Source organism: Manis javanica, chromosome 15, assembly GCF_040802235.1.
Source record: "Manis javanica isolate MJ-LG chromosome 15, MJ_LKY, whole genome shotgun sequence".
NCBI lineage: Eukaryota > Metazoa > Chordata > Mammalia > Pholidota > Manidae > Manis > Manis javanica.
In genome coordinates, this window is record NC_133170.1 from 87,380,871 (window position 1) to 87,406,107 (window position 25,237).

At 42.5% G+C, this 25,237-nt stretch overlaps 1 protein-coding gene across 1 annotated transcript; it reads left to right on the forward strand.

The window, feature by feature from the left end:
• The first annotated feature begins 354 nt into the window (after window positions 1-354).
• LOC108401423 (uncharacterized) lies at window positions 355-25,092 on the forward strand. The gene is made up of 6 exons (XM_036993629.2): window positions 355-774; window positions 11,357-11,432; window positions 11,627-11,780; window positions 11,870-12,046; window positions 12,408-12,503; window positions 21,874-25,092. Exons 3-6 carry the CDS (start codon window positions 11,729-11,731, stop codon window positions 23,772-23,774), a joined length of 2,226 nt encoding a protein of 741 aa, XP_036849524.2. The 5' UTR covers window positions 355-774; window positions 11,357-11,432; window positions 11,627-11,728; the 3' UTR covers window positions 23,775-25,092.
• The last annotated feature ends 145 nt before the right edge of the window (window positions 25,093-25,237 follow it).

Consider the following 25,237-nt stretch of genomic DNA (forward strand, 5'->3'; position numbering starts at 1 on the left):
TCATAATGGCAAATAGGCAAACATTACAGATTGGTTTTAGGATTTCCTGAATGCCCTCTTTCCTAAACCTATGTGTGACAACTTATTTGTAGAGTTACTGAAATGGTAGTTTTAGAAGATGGCTGGAAGGAAAAGACTGATGTGGAATGTTACTTAGAGACTCAAACCTGGGACCCTGGATGCGAGGTGCAGCACGGCTGTGCAGCGATGCTCCCGCAGCTCCCAGAACGCCGATCCGGCAACTGGGGTAGAGGCCGTGCAGCTTCAGCATCCAAGGAGGCCTCACTTCATGCTGACGTAAGAGGAACCTCTGCAGCTTGGAGGGTTCTGGGAGGTGCAGTCCCGGGAGGTGGGGATGCGCCAAGGATTCTGGGTACAGGCGTCCTGGGGGAGCGCCGTTGAGGATCCTGAGTGTTGAAATCCTGGAGCTTGCACCACGCTAAGGCTTCTGGGTACTGATAACTTGCAGGGTGCGCCGCTTCAAGGATTCTGGTGCTGGACAGCTGAACAGGGCCTGAGGATTCTGGCTGGGTGCTGATGACCTGGAGCCGCCCGCCGAGGATTCTGGGTCCTGGAATCCTGGGGCCGCACCGAGGATTCTGGGTGTAGACGTCTCGGAACCGCCCGCCAAGGATTCCGGGTCCTGGAATCCCGGCCTGCGCGGGGGATCCCGGGTAGTGCGCTCGGGTGGACGGCCACGCAGAGGCGCAGAGCCTCCGTCTGCATCCGGCCGAGGACGCGGAGCCCCCGTCCCCGCCCGCCGTCCGTCCCCGGGTGAGTAGGGGCCCTGCAGCCCCGTGTCTTCGCTCTTCCGAGCGGGGAGGAGGCCGGCCGTGCGGATGCGGCGGGGGAGGGGTGCCGAGGCCGGAAGCGCCTGCAGGCCGCAGGGGCAGGGGGTCCGTGTCCCAGGGGGAGACGGGGCGAGTCGCCGGGAGAGCCTCTGGGAAAGGCCGGGAGCTGCGGCCCGGGGAGTCCCGGCGTCGTGGGGCGGCTGCGTCTGGAGGGCCGCTCCCCGCGCGCTCGGCGGAGCCTCCGCCTGGGCGGGCGGGTTCCTGACGCCCGAGGAGAGGGAGTCCTCGAACAGGTCGGGCGAGTGGAGGTGAGCGCGGCGTCCAGAACGGTGAGCAGCGGCAGAGAGCAGGGAGGGCCGGGGGCGGAAAGGGGCGCTCGCTGAGCTCCGCGGGGGCAGGTGCCTCGGCAACTTGCACGGCCGGGTCACCTGGATGCGGGGTCCGCGTGGGTCTGCACAGCTGGGAACCCCGGCCTAGCACCCCAGCATATCGGGGAGGCCAGAGCACTGCACGGAGTGCGGCCCTGTTCGGAGACCTTCCCGAAGGCCAAGAAAGGAGATTTGGGGGCGGCTTCTAAAGAGCGCGGTCGGACAGCGGGAGGTCTGTCCCGGTGTCCCAGGCGACGGGAACTCGTGAGCCCAACTCAGACCTCGGTGGCCCTTCCCTGCTTCCCCGAAGTAGGACAGAGGGGGAAGGCTTGCGCTTCAGTCTGCAGGTTAGAATGACAGCGAAGTAACAAAGACGCTCACCGCTGGAAGGGCGCAGAGACAAAGCGCACTGTACCGACCCTCTCCGCAGCAAAACGAGAGTAAAGATGGGAATTATTTAGAAACAGCTCTTTAAGTTTTCTGGGAGCTTGGGTAAGGCCAGTCAGCATTTGAACAAATATTTATTCAGAAGAATCTAAGTATTTTTAAGGATAGTAAGAATCTGTGGCATTGAGGTGAACCCCAAACTGGGAACCCCCTCCCGCCCTGTCGGTGTGACGGAACAACTGAGTGTGGCCAGTGCAGGTGACAGGCAGCGCCCTCTCTCCCCAGGTTTCCGCTCACGGTGGCGATTTCTCCCCGAGTGGCCAGCACCGCCGTTGTCCTCACCTCCTCCTCCTGCCGACCCTGGGTTCTTACAGCTCTGGCTCCGGTCAGCATGCTTGAGGGCTCTGCTACCTCAGTGAGGCTCTCTGGGGTCATCCTTCTTGGGGTTTGCGGGATGGATGTCTTGGGCTTTTACATTCATGTATTTCTAAAAGTGTTTGATTCTTCATTTTTTAAATCTGAAAGTTTAATTTTATCATCATTTTTTACTGAAGAATAATTGATGTATAATATTCCAGTGGATTCAGATCTGCACTGTAGTGATTTGGCAGTTCCCTGCATTATTAAGTGTTCACCCCAACTAGTGTAGTTACTATCAACATGGAAAGATGTAAAAAGCTATTCACTATATTCTCTATGCTGTACTCACTCCCCTACTAATTTGTATTACGACTGAGATCTTGTACCTCTTTAACCCCTTCACCTATTTCACCCCCAAACCCAAACCCTCTCCCATGGTAACTGCCAGGCAATATAATTGAAATCATATAGGATTTGCATTTCTCTGCCTGGTATATTTCACTTAGCATAATATTCTCTAGGTCTGTCCATGTTGTCACAAATGGCAGGATTTCCCTTTTTTATGGCTGAATAATATTCCATTCTGTATATGTACCACATCTTTATCCATTCATATATTGATGGCTCTTTCATTGCTTCCATATCTTTGCTATTGTAAATAATGTAGCAATAAATATAGACTGCATATATCTTTCAAATCAGGGATTTTCTTTTCTGTTGGTAAATATCCAAAAGTGGAATTGCTGGGTCATATGGTGTTTCTATTTTTAGTTTTCTGAGGAACCTCTGTACTGCTTTCCACAATGGCTGGGGCAGTTTTCCTTCCCACCAACAGGTTTGCGGGATGGATGTCTTGGGCTTTTAGATTCATGTATTGCCAATAATTTGAGGCATTTTTTGGCTATTCTTTTTTTCCAGGCTGAAAGTTTTATTTTATCATTTATCACATTTTACTGAAGAATAATTGACATGCAATATTGGTTTCCAGAATACAGCGGTGATTCAGCACTTATCTACGTTATTAAATGTTCACCTCAACTGACATCATTGCTTAGTATCAACATAGAAAGATAAAACTATTGACTATATTGTCTATGCTGTACTTTCATTCCTGTAGTACTGTATATAGTACTGTATATAGTACTGTATATAGTACTGTAGACTGAGCTTTGGTACCTCTTCTTCCCCTAAACTGTTTTCACCCCCAAACCCAAACCCTCCCCCATGGTAACCACCGGTCTTTTCTCCATGTCCAGGAGTGAATTTCATTTTTGTTAATTTTGTTTCATTTTGGTTTTTTTTATATGATAGGTGAAATTACATAGTATTTCTCTTTCTCTGGTGTATTTCACTTGGCATAATACCCTCTAGGTCCGTCCATATTGTCACAAATGGCAGGATTTCTTTTCTATGGCTAAATACTATTCCATTGTGTAAATGTATCACATCTTAAACCATTCATCATTAATGAACACTTCTTATATAATGTCCTTCCTTGTCTCTTGTTACTTTATTGCTCTGATCACTATTGTGTCTAATGTAAATACTGCTTCTACATTTTTCCCCCTTTTATTTTCATGAAACATCTTTTTCTGTCCCTTCACCTTCAGTGTACATATGTATGTCTTTAGACCTGAAATGAGTCTCTTAGAGGAAGCATATAGGTAAGTTTTTTTTATTAGCGTATCATTGATATACAATCCTAAGCTCAGGTTTCACATGAGCAACATTGTGGTTACTACATTCCCCCCATCACCAAGTCCCCCCCATACACCCCATCACAGTCCCTGTCCATCAGCGCAGTGAGATGCTATCGTCACTACTTGCCTTCCCCATGCTTCTCTTTTATCATGTGTGTTAATCATAATGCCCCTTAATCCCCTTATCCCTCCCTTCCCACCCATCCTCCCCAGTCCCTTTCCCTTTGGTAACTGTTAGTCCATTCTTGGGTTCTGTGATTCTGCTGCTGTTTTGTTCCTTTAGTTTATTCTTTGTTCTTATGCTCCACAGATGAGTGAAATCATTTGGTACTTGTCTTTCTCCGCCTGGCTTATTTCACTGAGCATAATACCCTCCAGCTCCATCCATGTTGTTGCAAATGGTAGGATTTGTTTTCTTCTTATGGCTGAGTAATATTCCATTGTATATATGTACCACATCTTCTTTATCCATTCATCTACTGATGGACACTTAGGTTGCTTCCATTTCTTGGCTATTGTAAATAGTGCTGCGATAAACATAGGGGTGCATCTGTCATTTTGAATCAGGGATCCTGTATTCTTTGGGTAAATTCTTAGGAGTGGAATTCCTGGGTCAAATGGTATTTCTATTTTGAGTTTTTTGAGGAACCTCCATACTGCTTTCCACAATGGTTGAACTAATTTAATTTACACTCCCTCTAGCAGGGTAGGAGGGTTCTCTTTCTCCACATCCTTGCCAGTATTTGTTGTTGTTTGTCTTTTGGATGGTGGTGATCCTAACTGGTGTGAGGTGATATCGATTGTGGTTTTAATTTGCATTTCTCTGATGATTAGCAATGTGGAGCATCTTTTCATGTGCCTGTTGGCCACCTGATTGTCTTCTTTGGAGAACTGTCTGTTCAGATCATCTGCCCATTTTTTAATTGGGTTATTTGCTTTTTGGTTGTTAAGGCACGTGAACTCTTTATATATTTTGGGTGTCAACCCCTTTTTGGATATGTCATTTAAGAATATATTCTCCCATAGTGTAGGATGACTTTTTGTGCTACTGATGGTGTCCTTTTCTGTACATATGCTTTTTAGTTTGATATAGTCCCACTTGTTCATTTTTGCTTTTATTTTCCTTGCCCAGGGAGATATGTTCATTCAGGTCTTTGATCCATTTCAAGTTTGCTTTAGTGTATGGAGTTAGACAGTAATCCAGTTTCATTCTCTTGCATGTAGCTGTCCAGTTTTGCCAACACCAGGTGTTGAAGAGGCTGTCATTTCCCCATTGTATATCCAGGGCTCCTTTATCATATATTAATTGGCCTTATATGTGTGGGTTTATATCTGGGCTCTCTAGTCTGTTCCACTGGTCTATGAGTCTGTTCTTGTACCAGTACCAAATTGTCTTGATTACTGTGGCTTTGTAGTAGAGCTTGAAGTTGGGGAGCATAATCCCATTAATTGTGAGTTTAGACTGTTCATTTGGGAATGTTCTCCTTTTTTGAGGTAAGCCTGTATTGCAGTATACTTACCTCTTACTGTGGCATTCACTGCGTCTCACAGATTTTGCTGTGTTGACTTCTTTTCATTTGTCTGCATATATCACTTGATCTCTGTTTTTATTTGGTCATAGATCCATTGATTATTTAGAAGCACGTTATTTTTTCCCCCATTTTATATTTTTATTGTCCACTCTTCCAAGAGGAAACATCGATGACAGCTTTACAATATGGCTGCAAATTCTTTGACCCCTCTACAGGTGGAGTCCACATCCCTTTTTCTTTTTTCGTTTTTTAATTTCTTATTAAGGTATGATTGATATACACCCTTATGAAGGTTTCACATGAAAAACCAGTGTGGTTACTACATTTACCCATATTATCAAGTCCCCACCCACACCCCGATGCAGTCCCTGTCCATCAGTGCAACAAGATGCCAGAGATCCACCATGTCCCTTCTCTGTGATACACTGTTCTCCCCGTGATCCCCCCATACCATGTGTACTAAACATAATACCCCTCAGTCCCCTTCTCCCTCCCTCCCCACCCCTCCCCTTTGGTAACCACTATTCCCTTCTTGGAGTCTCTGAGTCTGCTGCCATTTTGTTCCTTCAGTTTTACCTCATTGTTATACTCCACAAATGAGGGAAATCATTTGGCATTTATCTTTCTCCACCTGGCTTATTTCACTGAGCATAATGTCCTCCAGCTCCATCCATGTTTTTGCAAATAGGATTCATTTCTTTCTTATGGCTGAATAGTATTCCGTTGTGTATATGTACCACATCTTTATCCATTCATCTACTGATGGACACTTAGGTTGCTTCCATATCTTGAGAATTGTAAAAAGTGCTGCAATAAACATAGGGGTGCATATGTCATTTTGAATCTGAGAAGTTGTATGGGTAAATTCCAAGGAGTGGGATTCCGGGGTCAAATGGTATTTCTATTTTTAGTTTTTTGAGAAACGTCCATATCGCTTTCCACAATGGTTGAACTAGTTTACATTCCCACCAGCAGTGTAGAGGGATTACCCTTTCTCCGCATCCTTGCCAGCATTTGTTGTTTTTAGTCTTTCCGACGTTGGCTATCCTTTCTGGTGTGAGGTGATACCTCATTGTGGGTTTTTTTGTTTTTTTTTGGTGTCATGAATCTACAGTTACGTGAAGAACATTATATTTACTAGGCTCCCTCCACCAAGTACCCCCCACAAACCCCATTACAGTCACTGTCCATCAGTGTATTAAGATGCTGTAGAGTCACTGCTTATCTTTTCTGGGTTGCACAGCCCTCCCCGTGCCACCACCCACATTATACATGCTAATCATACTGCCCCCTTTCTTCCCACTCCAATCCTTATCCCTCCCTTCCCACCAATCCTCCCCAGACCCTTTCCCTTTGGTAACTGTTAGTCCATACTTGGGTTCTGTGATTCTGCTGCTGTTTTGTTCCTTCAGTTTTCCTTTGTTCTTATACTCCACATATGAGTGAAATAATTTGGTACTTGTCTTTCTCCGCTGGGCTTATTTCACTGAGCGTAATACCCTCTAGTTCCATGCATGTTGTTGCAAAAGGTAGGATTTGTTTTCTTCTTATGGCTGAATAATATTCCATTGTGTATATATATGTACCACATCTTCTTTATCCATTCATCCACTGATGGACACTTAGGTTGCTTCCATTTCTTGGCTATTGTAAATAGTGCTGCGATAAACATAGTGGTGCACCTGTCTTTTTCAAACTGGGCTGCTGTATTCTTAGGGTAAATTCCTAGAAGTGGAATTCCTGGGTCAAATGGTATTTCTGTTTTGAGCTTTTTGAGGGCCCTCCATACTGCTTTCCACAATGGTTGAACTAATTTACATTCCCACCAGCAGTGTAGGAGGGTTCCCCTTTCTCCACAACCTCGCCAACATTTGTTGTTGTTTGTCTTTTGGATGGTGGAGATCCTTACAGGTGTGAGGTGATATCTCATTGTAGTTTTAATTTGCATTTCTCTGATGACTAGCGATGTGGAGCATCTTTTCATGTGTCTGTTGGCCATCTGTATTTCTTTTTTTGAGAACTGTCTGTTCAGCTCCTCTGCCCATCTTTTAATTGAATAATTTGCTTTTTGTTTGTTGAGGTGTGTGAGCTTTTCATATATTTTGATTGTCAACCCTTTATCAGATCTGTCATTTATGAATATATTCTCCCATACTGTAGGGTAACTTTTTTTCTATTGATGGTGTCTTTTGCTGTACAGAAGGTTTTCAGCTTGATATAGTCCCACTTGTTCATTTTTGCTTTAGTTTCCCTTGCCTGAGGAGACAGGTTCATGAAGAAATCATTCATGTTTATGTCCAAGAGATTCTTGCCTATGTTTTTTTCTAAGAGTTTTATGTTTTCATGATTTACATTCAGGTCTTTGATCCATTTTGAATTTACTTTTGTGTATGAGGTTAGACAGTGATCCAGTTTCATTCTCTTACATGTAGCTGTCCAGCTTTGCCAACACCAACCATTGAAGACACTGTCATTTCCCCATTGTATGTCCATGGCTCCTTTATCGTATATTAATTGACCATATATGCTTGGGATAATGTCTGCAGTCTCTATTCTGTTCCACTGGTCTGTGCCTCTGTTCTTGTGTCAGTACCAAATTGTCTTGATTACTGTGGCTTTGTAGTAGGGCTTGAAGTTGGGGACTGAGATCCCCGCCACTTTATTCTTCCTTCTCAGCATTGCTTTGGCTATTTGGGGACTTTGATGGTTCCATATGAATTTTTGAACTATTTGTTCCAATTCGTTGAAGAATGCTGTTGGTAATTTGATGGGGCTTGCATTGAATCTGTAGATTGCTTTGGGCAGCATGGCCATTTTGATATTAATTCTTCCTAGCCAGGAGCATGGGATGAGTTTCCATTTGTTAGTGTCCTCTCTAATTTCTCTTAAGAGTGTCTTGTAGTTTTCAGGGTATAGGTTTTTCACTTCCTTGTTTAGGGATATTCCTAAGTATTTTATTATTTTTGATGCAATTGTGAATAGAACTGTTTTCGTGATTTCTCTATTAGTTCATTATTAGTGTATAGGAAAGCCACAGATTTCTGTGTATTAATTTTGTATCCTGCAACTTTGCTTCATTCCGATATTAGTTCTAGTCGTTTTGGAGTGGAGTCTTTAGGGTTTTTTTTATGTACAGTATCATGTCATCTGCAAATAGTGAGAGTTTGACTTCTTCTTTACCAATCTGGACTCCTTGTGTTTCTTTGTTTTGTCTGATTGCCGTGGCTAGGACCTCCAATATTATGTTGAATAACAGTGGGGAGAGTGGGCATCTCTGTCTTGTTCCCGGTCTTAGAGGAAAAGCTTTCAGTGTCTTGCTGTTCGGTATGATGTTGGCTGTGGGCTTGTCATCTATGGCCTTTATTATGTTGAGGTATTTGCCCTATATACCCATTTTCCTGAGAGTTTTTATCATGAATGGATGTTGAATTTTGTCGAATGCTTTTTCAGCATCTATGGAGATGATCATATGGTTTTTGTCTTTCTTTTTGTTTATGTGGTGGATGATGTTGATGGATTTTCGAATGTTGTACCATCCTTGCATCCCTGGGATGAATCCCACTTGGTCATGGTGTATGATCCTTTTGATATATTTTTGAATTCGGTTTGCTAATATTTTATTGAGTATTTTTGCATCTACATTCATCAGGGATATTGGTCTGTAATTGTCTTTTTTCGTGGGGTCTTTGCCTGGTTTTGGTATTAGGGTGATGTTGGCTTCATCGAATGAGTTTGGGAGTATTCCCTCCTCTTCTATTTTTTGGAAAACTTTAAGGAGAATGGTTATTATATCTTCTCTGTATGTCTGATAAAATTCCGAGGTAAATCTGTCTGGCCTAGGGTTTTTTTTTCTTGGGTAGTTTTTTGATTATAGCTTCAATTTTGTTGCTGGTAATTGGTTTGTTTAGATTTTGTGTTTCTTCCTTGGTTAGTCTTGGAAGGTTGTATTTTTCTAGGAAGTTGTCCATTTCTTCTAGGTTTTCCAGCTTGTTGGCATGTAGGTTTTCACAGTATTCTCTAATAATTATTTGTATTTCTGTGGGGTCCATTGTGATTTTTCCTTTCTCGTTTCTGATTCTGTTAATGTGTGTTGATTCTGTTTTTCTCTTAATAAGTCTGGCTAGAGGTGTATCGATTTTGTTTTTTTTCTCAAGAGAACCAGCTCTTGGTCTCTTTGATTTTTTCTATTGTTTTATTCTTCCCAATTTTATTTATTTCTTCACTGATCTTTATTATGTCCCTCCTTCTGCTGATTTTATGCCTCATTTCTTCTTCTTTTTACAATTTCTATAATTGTAACTTCAGGCTATTCATTTCTGAATGTTCCTCCATCTTTAAATATGCCTGGATTGATATATACTTTCCTCTTAAGACTGCTTTTGCTGCATCCCACAGAAGTTGGGGCTTTGTGTTATTGTTGTCATTTGTCTCCATATATTGCTTGATCTCTGTTTTTATCTGGTCATTGATCCATTGGTTATTTATGAGCATGTTGTGAAGCCTCTATGTGTTTGCAGGATTTTTCATTTTCTTTGTGTAATTTATTTTTAGTTTCATACCTTTGTGGTCTGAGAAACTGGTTGGTACAATTTCAGTCTTTTTGAATGTACAGAAGCTCTTTTTGTGACCTGGCATATGGTCTGTTCTTGAAAATGTTCCTTGTACACTTGAGAAGAATGTGTATTCTGCTGCTTTTGGGTGTGGAGTTCTGTAGATGTCTGTTAGGTCCATCTGTTCTAGTGTGTTGTTCAGTGCCTCTGTGTCCTTACTTATCTTATGTCTGGTGGATCTGTCCTTCAGAGTGAGTGGAGTGTTGAAGTTTCCTAGAATGAATGCATTGCATTCTATTTCCCCTTTTAATTCTGTTAGTATTCGTTTCACATATATAGGTGCTCCTGTGTTGGGTGCATAGATATTTATAATGGTTATATCTTCCTGTTGGATTGACCCCTTAATCATTTTATGTAATGTCCTTCTTTGTCACTTGTGGCTTTGTTTTGAAGTCTATTTTGTCTGATACAAGTACTGCAACACCTGCTTTTTTCTCCCTATTAGTTGCATGAAGTATCTTTTTCCATCCCTTCACTTTTAGTCTGTGTATGTCTTTGGGTTTAAAGTGAGTCTCTTGTAGGCAGCATATAGATGGGGCTTGTTTTTTTTATCCATTCAGTGACTCTGTGTCTTTTCATTGGTGTGTTCAGTCCATTTACATTTAGGGTGATTATCAATAGGTATGTACTTATTGCCATTGCAGGCTTTAGATTCATGGTTACCAAAGGTTCAAGGGTAACTTCCTTACTATCTAAGAGTCTAACTTAACTCACTTAATATGCTGTTACAAACACAATCTAAAGTTTCTTTTTTTTCTCCTCCTCCACTCTTTACGGATTACGTATCTTATTCTGTACTCTTTGTGTATCCCTTGATTGACTTTGTGGATAGTTAATTTAATTTTGTATTTGCTGAGTAATTAGCTGTTCTACTTTCTTTACTGTGGTTTTATTACCTCTGGTGACAGCTAGTAAACCTTAGGAACACTTCCATCTATAGCAGTCCCTCTAAATTAGACTGTAGAGATGGGTTGTGGGAGGTAAATTCTCTCAGATTTTGCTTATCTGAAAATTGTTTAATCCCTCCTTCATGGCCCTAAATAGGGGGAGTGGATTCTGCTGGGGGTGAGCTCACTCCAGTGCAGTTACCCTGGGGTGGGATATTGCTTCTATACCAGGTCCTCCCCACGTTAGCCACACCATGTCTCCCTTGGGCTTTAGACTTGAGGTTAGTAGCATGCTGTGCATTCTGTCAACACCGTCTAGCTGTTGGCTTCAGTCTTTGCCTGTGCTTATCCCTCATTCAAGCACAGGGAGACAGGCTGGGAGAGCAATTCAGCTGTCATGAGGTGTCCTGCCAATGCAATGGACAACTGGAGCTCTGGGCCCAAACATTAGAGGCAGGAGTTCCACTGCAGTGTCCCAAGCTGTCTCTTATTAACTCAGCATTGTAAGAAGATACTCACTGGACTCCCAGAGTGCTGAAGCCTTTGCCCAGGCCCCAGCATGGAGATGTGCCAGCTAGTATCCTGGCTTCCTCTGCCCTTGTCAGGACCCTGGTGGTGGCTGTGTTGGTGCCCTCTGACTGCCTCCCACTGCTATGGTCCGCCGTGCCCTGCCCAGCACAGGAGCACCCAGGCACCCTCTTACTCTCTTCTCTTCCCACAGAACAGCCCTCTGAGGGGTTCCTTTCTCCATGGAGAGCAGGAAAGTTGCTCTGAGACCTTGGAAAGCCAGGAGAGAGGTGAGACGTACCAGATGTCCCATCTTTACCATAAGAGAATAGACCCATTCCCTTGACTTGCCCTGGTGGCTGCCTTGTTGGTACAGGGCCAAGCCAGCAGCAGTCCTGGGGAAGTGACTTGCCAGGCCTGGCCCCCTCCAGTGTGAGCAACATTCACAGAGAATTGAAATAGATGATGGCTGTCCTTGTTCCAGTGCCCAGGGAAGATCAGTTGGTTGGTGTCTGTAAAGGAGGGGCTGTAGAGACCAGTGGCCAAGACTTCCAGCATTTTGGGATGCCTGAAGAGCCCCTGTGGGATGAGGCAGATCCATGAGCTGGGGAGGAGGGCAGAAGTACTGTCCATCTCAGGTATGACCCACCTGCAGTGTGGAAGGTTTGGCAGTCAGTGGTCACATGCAGAGTTGAAGGGTGAATCTAACCCCTGTACATGTACATAGCCAGGCTCTGGTCACAGTCCCTTGTGAGCAGGTCTGGGTTTGTGTTGCAGGCTTTCGTGACATTTGGGGATGTGGCTGTGGATTTCACGCAGAAGGAATGGGAGCTGCTGAGTCCTGCACAGAGGGCCCTGTACAGACACGTGATGCTGGAGAACTTCAGCCACCTGGTCTCACTGGGTGAGCGGGGGCTCCCCTCAGGGCTGTTTTGCCTCTCATGCACCTATCTTTGCCTTGAGTTTCAGCTGAGAAGAGGTGCTCAGCTTCCTTTTCCCCTGGGGACTGTTGGGGGCTCTGTTCTGCTGGCACTGTGCCCAGTTCTTGCTCCCTGGGGCTGGATGCTGCTCCCCAGCTGCTACTCCAAGCACACTGCTGCCGGTCTGAGCCAGGTTCCCAGCCCAGCCAGCACTCTCTCAGCTTGGAATGAATGCTTCTGAGTTCTTTACCACCACCCTGGTCTTCCCCCTCCAGTCTGGCTCCAGCAAGTAGCCCCTCAATACTATAACCAAGAGTGACCTGCTCATTTTTCCCCGCTAAGCAGGAATTACCTGTTCTAAACCAGACCTCATCACTTGGTTGGAACGAGTGGGAGAGCCATGGAGGGAAGAGAGGAGACACCGGCCAGTCACCTGTCCAGGTAAGGGGAAGCTCCTTGTGGACACTGGCCATTGGCTTTGCATGGCGGGGTGGCTTGTCAGAGGTGCTGGGAGAAAGCCATCCTCCCAAATGTGGCTGCTGTGGCCCCTTCTCATGGATGGCAGACACAGAGATGTATCCTCTGAGTGGTCAGAAGCCACTGAGCATTTGGAATCACTGCAGGTGACATTGGAGCACTCAGCCACACATTTGATGGGGCCCCGGTTATTCCCTGGAACAGTCATCACACTAACAGCCAGAAGCACCAGGAGTGGCTTTGGTCAGTGTGATGCTTCTCAAGGCAGGTTTTCCTTTCTGAACATTGTTTTTTTTACATAGTGAAAAATAGCTGTTATAAATATTTCCTTTTTAGAGATGGTTTTGGTATTTTGCATGTATATATACATATATATGTGTATTTTATTTCTATACACAATTTACATTATCATTTAATGGTGAGCAGCTTATAGAATAAAAACTAAGTCTTCTCTGAGAGGAATAAAGATGGCAGAATAGGAAGGCTAGGCAGTAACCTCCTACCAAAAACATGAAAATACAGCAAGTGCAGCTAGACTTGAAAACGACCCAAAGACTGTAGAACAGACCACCTACACCTGAGGAAGAAGAGAGGATCACACAGAAAAGGGTCAGAAAACCATAGCAAAGACATCTAATACAAAGGAAGAAACAGAAACACTGAAAAAATGAGTAGGCAGATTAATATTCAAACAAAACAAAAGACACAACTCCAAAAATACAGCCAAATGAAACAGATCACTAATCGTCTTGATGGAGATTTCAAAATAAAAGTCATAAACATTCCCATGGATTTACAGAAAAGTATTCAAGATCTCAAGGATCATTTTAACAGAGAGTATCTGAAAATTATCCACTCAGTTGAAGAATACAGTATCTGAAGTGAAACATGAAATGGAGGGATTTTAAAGTACATTAGAATATGTACAGGAGATGGTAAATGAAATGGAAATTAGAGAACAGGAAAACACACTGAGGAACAGAGAAAAAGGATCTCTAGGAATGAAAGAATGAGAAGAGAGCTATGTGACCAACCAAATGAAAGTATCTGCATAATAGGGGCACCAGATGGAGAAAAGAAAGACAAAGAGATGGGAAATTTCTTTTAGGAAATGTTGAAAACTTCCCCAATCTGGGGAAGGAAATTGACACTGAGGTCATGGAAGTGCAGGGATTCACAATGGTATAAAACTGGAAATAAACAAAACAAAAAGACCTGCAAATACATGGAGGCTAAACCGCCTGCTTCTAAATAATCTATGGGTCAGGGAATAAATGGAAACAAATGAAGAAATACACAGAGACACATGAAAAATCCCCAAAGCCCAAAATCTGTGGGAAGTGGCAAAGGCATTTCTAAAAATGTACATAGCAGTAGATGTTTACTGAAGAGCCCCTGTGGGTGCAATCCCAAATAGTCTAAACTCATAATTAAAGAAATTAGAAAAGGAAGAACAAATGTAACCAAGAATTAGTAGAAGGAGGGACATAGTAAAGATCAGAGTATAAATAAATAAAATACTGAAGAAAAAAATAGAATCGATGAAATCAGGAGCTGGTTCTTTGAGAAAATAAACAAAAACAGATAAACCCCTAGAGACTTATCAAGAAAAAAGAATGTACAGAAACAGAATCAGAAACAAAGAATAATCAAAACACACCACATAAATACAAAGAATTATTAGAGAATAATATAATAAGTTATGTCAATAAATTGGAAAACCTGGAGGAAATGGACAATTTCCTAGAATAATACTTTTCAAGATTGACACAGGAAGAAAATCTGAACAGACCAATTCCGAGCAATGAAATCAAATTTGTGATTTAAAAAAATCCCAAAAAACAAAATACCAAGTCCAGATGGCTTCACAGCTGAATTCTACCAAACATAAGAGATGAGTTAATACCCATCCTTAAAGTATTCCAAAAAGTAGAGGGAGAATACTTCCAACCTCAGTTCTGTGAGGCCAGCATCACTCTAATACTAAAAACAGACATACACAACGCACATACACAAAATTACAGACTAATATCTCTGATGAACATAGATGCAAAAATCCTCAAGAAAGTTGTGTGCCGATCTGGAAAAAGATGGTGGCATGAGAAATGAGGCAGGTGTCTCCTCTAAAACCCACATACAACAAAAATACACCAAATACAACGAATCCTGAAAGAGTAACCTGAAGACTGCTACAGCCTGCCCATATCTGGGGAAGAGAGAGGACCACAGAAAAGGACAAAGTACAAAGCTGCAATCCGCAAGACCCAAGTCCTGCCCCCACCCCAGCTCACAGGCAGGAGGAAGAGAAACTGGGGAGGGAGTAGAAGCCCAGGACTGCTGAACACCCACCAGTGGAGGTCTGCTCCAGGAGCACAAACGTACATTACATGATGCTCTGGAGATTAGTGGGGTTGGAAGGCAAAGACAGAATACTTGGAAAGATGGAGATTCCAGCCACTTGTGGAGAACAGGTACCCACAAATGGCCACTCCACAACAAAAGAAAGGCGGGCACTTTGAAAGACTTCCCAACTGTGAGAGAGTTGATAAAGGGGCAAGGATTACACAGCTTGCTGCTTAGGAGAAAGGACAGGTGAGCAAAATTGTCCTGGCATATTCAGCCCTGCAGGTTGGGAACATTCAGGAGCTTCAGGTGCTCCATTCCCCTGGCTGGCAATTGAACCCCAACACCCACACTGCAATACACAGCCTGCACTACTTCCTCCTGGCAGGCACCAGCCTGCACACCTGCTTCCCCCGCCATCACTCCAGACCATCTGGAGGGTGGCCACAACTATTACAGGTAAAAGGATGTAACAGAGGCTCCTCCCTCCACGCTCAGCCCACCAGACATGGCAATGGAGGCCAGAACTGCAGCCAGGAAGCAGGAAAGAGCTCTTTCCTCTCAGCAGGCATTGGCACTGCAACCTGCAACCCCCACTATCACTCCTGATGCTTAGTAGCTCAAGAGAAAGAGGGCTAAGTGAAACTGAAGTCACCAATCTTCTTGATAAAGATTTCAAAGTTAAAGACATAAAAATGCTCACATAGCTGCAGAAAATTTTTGAAAATCTCAGGGAGGACATCAAAAAAGGTAGAAAATTTGAAAAATATGGTGTCTGAAATGAAACAGAATGGAGATATTTAAAAGCAGACTAGATGAGTTAGAGGAGATGGCAAATGAAATAAAATTAGAGAACAGGAATACAAAGAAGAGACACAGAAAGGATCTCTAGGAATGAAAATAATAGAACTCTGTGAACAATCTCAATGGAACAATATTCACATTATGATGTACTAGAAAAAGAAGAGAGAAAAAGGGAAAGTCTCTGAGACAGTAATTACTGCAGCCCTCCCCAATCTGGGGAAGGAAATATTCTCTCAGGTCATGGAAATCCACAAATCTCCCAACACAAGGGACCCTAGCAAGAAAACACAAAGATGTACAATAATTAAAATGGCAAAATTAAAGACAAGGACAGAGTGCTAAAAGCAGCCAGAGAGAGTAAAAAGAGAGTCATGTACAAAGGAAAACCCATCATGCTGTCATCAGACTTCTCAGCAGAAACCCTACAAGCCAGAAAGGACTGGCATCACATTTTTAAAGCAATGAAGTAGAAGGGCCTCAAACCAGGAATACCCTACCCAGCAACATTATCACTTAAATTTGAAGCAGGGATTAAACAATTTCCAGATAAGCAAAAGTTGAGGCAATTTATGTCCTATGACCCATCTCTACAGAGTGTTTTAAAGAGACTACTCCTAAAGCTAAATAGCTGTCACCAGAGAAAATAAAACCATGGTAAAGGAAGTAGACCAATTAATTGCTGAGCAAATACAAAATTAAATCAACTACCCACAAAATCAGTCAAGGGATGCACAAAGAATACAGAATATGACACTTAATATATAAACAGTGAAGGAGGCAGAAAAAGGAAAGACCTTTAGATTGTATTTGAAATAGCATAATAAGTGAGTTTAGTTAGACTGTTGGATAGTAAAGAAGATGCCCTTGAACCTTTGGTAATCACAAATCTAAAGCCTGCAATGGCAGTAAGTACATACCTACCAATAATCACCCTAAATGCAAACAGACTGCACCAATCAAAACATACAGAGTTACAGAATGGATAAAAAAAAGAGAGACCCATCTATATGCTACCTACAAGAGATACATTTCAAACCCAAAGACTTACACCGACTAAAAGTAAAGGGATGGAAAAGGTATTTTGTGCAAATAATTGAGAGAAAAAAGCAGGTGTTGCAGTACTTGTATCAAACAAAATAGACTTCTAAACAAAGAAAATGAGACAAGGACATTATGTAATGATAAAGGGGCCAGTGCAACAAGAGGATATAACTATTATAAATACCTATGCACCCAACATAGGAGCACCTAATTATGTGCAACAAATATTAATAGAATTAAAGGGGGAAATAGAATGCAATGCATTCATTTTAGGAGACTTCAACACACCACTCACACCAAAGGACAGATCCACCAGACAGAAAATAAGAAAGCAGACGCACTGAACAACACATCAGAACACATGGACCTAACAGACATCTACAGAACACCCAAAAGCAGCAGGATACACATTCTTCTCAAGTGCATATGGACCATTTTCAAGAGTAGATCACATACTAGGTTAAAAAAGAACCTCAATAAATTCCAAAAGATTGAAATTGTACCAACTAGTTTCTCAGACCACAAAGATATGAAATTATAAATAAATATACAAAGAAAAGCCCACAAACACATGTACGCTTACTAGCGTGTTCCTAAACAATCAATGTATCAATGACCAAATAAAAATAAATATATGGAGACAAATGAAAGCAACAACTCAACACCACAAAAATGTGGGACGCAGTGAAGGCCATGCTAAGAGGGAAGTGTATTGCAATACAGGCTTACCTCAAGAAGAAGAATCCCAAATGAGCAGTCTAAACTCACAATTAATGAAATTAGATAAAGAAGAACAAATGAGGCCCAAAGTCAGTAGAAGGAGGGACATAGTAAAGATCAGAGACAAAAAAATAAATAAAATAAAATTGAGAAGAATAAAACAGTAGAAAGAACCAATGAAACTGGGAGCTGGCTCTTTGACAAATAAAACAGATAAACTGCTAGCCAGACTTATCAAGACAAAAGAGAGCATACACACATGGAATCAAATGAGAAAGGAAAAATCACTATGGACACCAACAAAATACTCGAATTATTAGAGAATACTATGAAAAATTATATGCTAACAGATTGGATAACCTAGAAGAAATGGACAACGTTCTAGAAAACTACAACCTTCCAAGACTGACCAAGGAAGAAACAAAATCTGAACAGACCAATTACCAGCAATGAAATTGAATTGGTAATCAAAAAACTACCTAAGAACAAAACTCCTTGACCAGATGGCTTCAGTGCTGAATTTTTTCAAACACTTAGAGAAGACATAAAAACCATCCTCCTTAATGTTTTCCAAAAAGTAGAAGAGGAGGAAATACTTCCAAATTCACTCTAAAAAGCCAGCATCATTCTTAATACCAAAACCAGTAAATACACCACAGAAAAAGAAAATTACAGACCAGTATCCCTGATGAACATAGATGCAAAAATACTCAACCAAATATTATTAAACTGAATTAAAAAAAACATCAAACAGATCATCTATTATGATCAAGTGGGATTTATTCCAGGGATGCAAGCATGGTATATTTGAAAATCCATGAACATCATACACCACATCAAAATAAAGAAGGCCAAAAATCATATGATCATCTTAATAGATGCTGAAGAAGCATTTGACAAAATTCAACATCCATTCATGACAAAAACTCTCAACAAAATGGGTATAGTGGGCAAGAACCTCAACATAATAAAGGTCATATATGACAAGCCCATAGCCAATGTCATACTTAACAGTGAAAAGCTGAAAGCTTTTTCTCTAAGATCGGGAATAAGACAAGGATGCCCACTCTCCCCACTTTTATTCAATGTAGTACTGGAGGTGCTAGCCATGGCAATCAGACAATGCAAAGAAATAAAATGCATCCAGAGTGATACAGAAGAATTTAAACTGTCACTGTTTTGCAGATGACATGATATTCTACATTAAAAACCCTAAAGAATCCACCCAAAATCTACTAGAACTAATAACTGAATTCAGCAGTGTTGCAGCATACAAAAATTAATGCACAGAAATCTGTTGCATTCCTACATACTAGCAACAAATTAATAGAAAGAGAAATTGAAAGAACTCCACTTACAATTGCATCAAAAAGAATAAAACACCTAGGAATAAACCTAACCAAGGAGGTGAAAGACCTATATTCTGAAAGCCACAAGACACTCATGAGAGAAATTAATGAAGACACCAATAAGTGGAGATTGATCCCATGCTCCTGGATATGAAGAATTAATATTGCCAAAATGGCCATCCTGTCCAAAGCATTTTAGAGATTCAATGCAATCTCTATCAAAATACCAACAGCATTCTTCAACATATTAGAACAAATAGTTCTAAAATTCATATGAAACCACAAAAGACCCTGAGTAGCCAAAGCAATCCTGAGAAGGAAGAACAAAGCTGGGGGGATTATTCTCCCTGACTTCATGCTATACAACAAAGCTGTGGTAATCAAAACAATTTGGTACTGGCACAAGAACAAACCCATAGGTCAATGGAACACAATCAAGAGCCCCTATATAAACCCAGGCATATATGGTCAATTAATATATAGTAATGGTACCATAAATATACCATGGGTAAAATACAGACTCTTCAATAATTTGTGTTGGCAAAACTGAACAACTACATGTAAGGGAATGAAACTGACTTATAGTCTAACTCCATACACAAAAGTAAACTCAAATTGGATCACTGATCTGAATGTAAATTATGAAACCATAAAACTTAAAAGAAAAATAGGCAAAATTCTCTTGAATATATGAGCTACATTTTGCTTGACAGAGCTCCTTGGGCAAGGAAAAGCAAATAAAAAATGAACAAGTGGTGCTACATCAAAGTAAAAAGCTTCTGTACAGCATAAGATACCATCAGCAGAACAAAAAGGCAGCCTACACTATGGGAGAATATATTAATGAATCATCTGATAAGGGGTTAACATTGAAAATATATAAAGAACACCTCACCTGAAAAACAACCTGATGAAAAAAATGAGTGGTGGACCTGAACAGAAACTTCTCCAAAGAAATACAAATGGCCAACCAGCATATGAAAAGATGCACCACATCTGTTATCATCAGGGAAATGCAAATAAAAACCACAGTGACATCAACTCACACCGATTAGAATGGCCACTATCAAAAAAATAAGGAAAAAGTGCTGGTGAGGATGCAGAGAAATAGGAAACCTCCTACACTGTTGATGGATCTGCAAATTGTTGCAAATGTTGTGGAAGGTAGTATGTAGGTTCCTCAAAAAACTAAAAATTGAATTAACATTTCACCCAGTCATTCCACTTCTACAAATTTACCCAAAGAAAACAATCCCTGATTCAAAAAGATAAATGTACCCCTATGCTTATTGCTTCACTGTTTGTAACAGCCAAGAAATGGAAGCAACCTAAGTGTCCATCAGTAGATGAGTGGATAAAGAAGAGGTGGTACATATACACAATGGAATATTATTCAGCCATAAAAAGAAAAAATCCTACCATTTGCAACAACATGGATGGATCTGGAGGTACTATGCTCAGTGAAATAAGCCAGGTGGAGAAAGACAAATACCATATTGCACTTATTTGCAGATAATAAAAACAGCAAAAGAAGGAACAAAATGGCAGTAGACACAGACACTGAGAAGTCCCTAGTGGCTACCATGAGGGAGGGGCTTTGGCAGATGCAGAAGGGGCACCAGAGAGGGGCATAAAAGGGCACAATAATTTGCAATGATAAGTTGATCACGGGGACTGCTGAACCACTGATACATATTTGAAACCAGCATAAGATTGTATGTTAATGTTACTTTAATAATTAAAACTAAAAAATCATCTCAAGTATTTCTGAGCTTTCTCATCAAGGGCAACTCATTTCAATCCTTTTAACTCTTTACCTTCAAAAGTTCAAAGAATATCCATGTTGTTATTCATAAGACATTCTTATTTATGAATCCTCATTTGGCTTTCTATTCCATGCCAACCTCTTTTCTCATACCTGGGAGACTATAGCATGGAAGGTGGTCATCAAATCCCTGCCGTCCCCATGCGTACATGCAGTGGTAGTAGATGGCAAGAACATAGAAAGAACCCCCGGTTGTGATATCAGAAAATAAGTGCTACAAATACACTACTCCTGGAAAAGCATGTGGAGGTGGTGTTGGGACAGTGGGCTGAGGGTGGGTGAAGTGGTCACACAGGATGGACAGCAGAGGTCTCTCTAAGCAAGTGACATTTGAGCGGAACTCAGACTAACAAAACCGATAAGCCAAGCAAATAAGTATGGTTGTATTTGATTGTCATTCTGTCCAGTCAGGAAAGAACTCTGTTCAGGGGACAGAAGAAAGCTCACTCACTGTAGGCTGGTGTGAGTGAGTCATAAAGTGGAAGGAAGTGAGGTCTGAGCAGTGGGAGTGGGGTATAGGGCCCTGTGATCCATGCTAAAATGTAATCATGTGATGGGAAGCCACTGGAGTATATGCTGAAGGTGATATCTGATGCATATTTTTAAATTTAAGTATAATGTGTATGTAGTATCCTATTAGTTTCAGATGTGTTTACAGTTTCTTACTGATTTATTCTTATGCATTGTAAAATGATCCCAAATATAACTCTTTACCATCTGTCATCTTAAAAAGTTATTACAACATTGACTATATTCCCTGATGTGTATACCACATTCCCATGACTTATTTTATAATGATGTTTGTACCTCTTTTTCCCCTTCACCTTGTTTTGAGTGCCCTCACAGCCCCCTACCTTTGATATCCATCAGTTTCAGTATCTGTCAGTCTGTTTCTGTTCTGTTTTTCAGATCCCACATATAGATGATAAAGTATTTGCCTTTCTGTCTTATTTGACTTAGATTAATCCACTCAGGGTCCATCCATGTTGTCACATACAGCAAAATATTATTCCTCTTAAGGCTCAGATGGATTTATAATTCAGATGATGCTATAGCTGAAGTTTAGAAAGCAGACTAGAGGAAATCCTTCTGTAGTGTATACATTATTCTCTTCAAGAGAAGACACTTCCAACTAGATGGAAGAGCAGGGCCTGGGAGGGGAACCCTCATGGGAGGTGGTGGCATTTGTGTTGGGTGGTGGCCCAGGCTGCCTCACCTGTGACCATCCTGATGGGGCACTTTTTCTCTCCAGCAGAAGCAAAGTCAGAAATACCTCTCTCTCCCTGCTGCCCCCTGGCCTACAGTCAGCACATCCTCATCAGGCACACGATTCATGACCATTCTGCTCAGATGTCTGCAGGTGCATGTGCAACAAATTATCCACAGCCAAGGAGTCCTGGCCTGGAGCACCAGGAACAAGAGCAGGAAGAACTCTCTCATCAGAGCGACCAGAGTGATTGGGCAGCAGGTCAAGAGAGAGAAGAAAACTCCCAGACCTTGTTGAGGAGGGGGAGTCAGATGTCTGGGATAACTTCCAGCCCACACCCCACCCAGGCAGTAAGTCTGGGGGAAAGGAACTCAGTGGTGGAAATAGATGGCAGTCAAGCTCAGAGGGGAAATCCTAAAGAAACAGGCAAAGTATTAAAAGGAAGAGAAAATTCAAGATGGGAAGCATTCCGATGTGCTGAGTCTGGGCAATGCTTTAGCCAGAAGACAAAGCTGCTTGATCACAGAAAAGCACATCATGGACAGAATCTTTTAACATGCAGGGAGTGTGGACAGGACTTTACTGATAAGTCAGCACTATTCTCACACCAGAAGACTCACCCAGGAGAGATTTCATATATGTGCAGGGAGGGTGGGCTAGACTTCAGCAGTAATTCTAACCTTATAACATGCAGGAAGTCACACTCAGGGGAGAAACCTTTTCTGTGCAAGGAATGTGGGCAATGCTTTGCCCGAAAATCATCCCTGATCTCCCACCAGTGGAAACACTCAGGCCAGAAGCCTTTTCTGTGCAAGGAGTGTGGGCAAGGCTTTATCCAGAAATCATCCCTGATCTCCCACCAGTGGAAACACTCAGGTGTAAAGCCTTTTGTGTGCAGGTTTTGTGGGCAAAGTTTTAGCTTGAAGTCAAGTCTCCTGAGACATCAGAAGACACACTCAGTGGAGAAGCCTTTTGTGTGCAAGGAGTGTGGGCGAGGCTTTATCCGAAAATCATCTCTGATTTCCCACCAGTGGAAACACTCAGGAGAGAAGCCTTTTGTGTGCAAGGAGTGTGGACAAGGCTTTATTGAAAAATCATCCCTGATCTCCCACCAGTGGAAACACTCAGGGGAGAACCCTTTAGTGTGCAGGTATTGTGGGAGAAGTTTTAGCTTAAAGTCAAATCTCCTGAGACATCAAAAGACACATTCAGGGGAGAAGCCTTTTGTTTGCAGGTATTGTGGGCGAAGTTTTAGCTTACAGTCAAATCTCCTGAGACATCAAAAGACACACTCAGGGGAGAAGCCTTTTGTGTGCATGTATTGTGGGAGAAATTTTAGGTGGAAGTCAAATCTCCTAAGACATCAGAAGGCACATTTGGGGGAGAAGCCTTTTGTGTGCAAGGATTGTGGGCAAGGCTTTATTGAAAAGTCATGCCTCATCTCTCATCAGAGGACACATTCGGGGGAGAAGCCTTTTGTGTGCAGGTATTGTGGGCGATCTTTTAACTGGAAGTCAAATCTCCTGAGACATCAGAAGACACACTCAGGGGAGAAGCCTTTTGTGTGCAAGGAATGTGGGCAAGGCTTTATCCAAAAATCATACCTGATCTCCCACCAGAGGACACACTCAGGGGAGAAGCCTTTTGTGTGCATGTATTGTGGACGAAGTTTTAGCTGGAAGTCAAATCTCTTGACCCATCAGAAGATACATTCAGGGGAGAAGCCTTTTGTGTGCAAGGAGTGTGGGCAAGGCTTTATCCAAAAATCATCCCTGATCTCCCACAAGTGGAAACACTCAGGGGAGAAGCCATTTGTGTGCAAGGAGTGTGGGCAAGGCTTTATCCGAAAATCATCTCTGATCTCCCACCTGTGGACACACTCGGGGAGAAGCCTTTTGTGTACAGGTATTGTGGATGATGTTTTACCTGGAAGTCCAATCTCCTAATACATCAGAAGACACACAACACTCAGCTGAGAAGAATTTTCTGTGCATGTAGTATGGGAAAAGCTTTATCCAAAGATCATCACTGATTTCCCACCATGAAAATGGGAGAAACCTTTTGTGTGCAAGGAGTGTTGGCAAGGCTTTTTCCAAAAATCGTCCCTGATCTCCATCCAGTGGAAACACTTAGATGAGAAGCTTTATGTCTAGTGATTCTGCAGTGATTTGCAAGTCAGGCCTAGTGATACACAAGAGCACAGTCTTGGGGAAGGAGTGTTCTGTGTGTGAGGAGTGTGAGTGAGTCTATATCTGTAAGTCTGACATCACCATGTGAGAAAATACACTCAGCAGAAAAACCTACTGAATGCCAGGATGTGGGCACAGGATTATTGATATCACACAGCAGTCTGAAGGCAGACTTAGGAGAGAATCATTTGCATATGGGGAACATGAGTGAGGCCTTACTGGACAGTCATCCCTCCCCTGGCCCCAATGCACACATGGAGAAAAGAGCCCGTGTGTGCTGCAGGGTGAGAAAGATGAGCCATAATCACACCTGTGAGTATCAGAGGTTCCACTCAGCAGGGAAGCACTTCTTGTGTGGACAGTGTGGCCAAAACATTAGTTAGAAGTCAAGAGGCACAGAAAATATATGCTCACCATGTATCAACTCCCCATCTAATTTCCAGAGAAACTTCAGGAGTCCATTGACTACAGGTGTATAAGTAGCAATTACCACAGTTTCTCTCTTAGGGGCTTCCTTAAAGAAAGGATCTATGGACAGTGACCTGATGGCTGAGCGTCTGTACCTCAGGGTCTGCTTGTGGTGGTCTGCCTTTACCATCCAGTAACTGTGCCTTTACAAAGCCACAGCTGAGCCCGTGACCTCGCTCACAGATGCGTCATGCAGGCTGAGGGGATCCACAGGGCTACTGAGACTTGAATTTGGAGACATTTCCCAACCAGGAGGAAAACAAGTCTCTGTGGTCTTGAATATTTATTGTAGATTCTGAGACAAGAGGTCCAGTTTTGAGAAACAGAGATGCCAGCGGAGGGGAGGGAATTACCTGGGCTCCTGAGGAAATATCTCTCTCCTGCAGACTAGGTCTTGTGCCGGGCCACGCTTCCCATGGGCTGTTCTGAGCCAGTGATGACAGTCCGGGGACAGGGGCAGGCCTGTTGCTGACACATCCTTCCTGAGGCTACACAGCAGCCCAGGACTCTTCCGCCAAATGCTCCTGCTGCCTGCCCCCTCCCATCTGGCCTTGGCTTCTCCCTGTGTCCACACAGTCTGTCTCCAAATAAAACCCATGTTAATTCATTTCCATCTCGGTGTCTCTTCATACAGTGGTACCCCGAACATCCTGACAACACAGGTGGTAAAATAGGGATTTGGGGAATGGCTCCCTGCCTGGATGGCAGAAGAGCAGTTTGGCATGTGGGTACAGGTTGGCACTCAGCTGGTG

Bases quoted from the DNA above. Each gene is read 5' to 3' on its own strand.
- LOC108401423 (XM_036993629.2), top strand. From the start codon at position 11,729: ATGAGGCAGATCCATGAGCTGGGGAGGAGGGCAGAAGTACTGTCCATC. The intron at 11,781-11,869 runs GTATGACCCACC...ACATGTACATAG, and splicing joins AGAAGTACTGTCCATCTCAG to CCAGGCTCTGGTCACAGTCC. The intron at 12,504-21,873 runs GTAAGGGGAAGC...TTTTCTCTCCAG, and splicing joins CCGGCCAGTCACCTGTCCAG to CAGAAGCAAAGTCAGAAATA.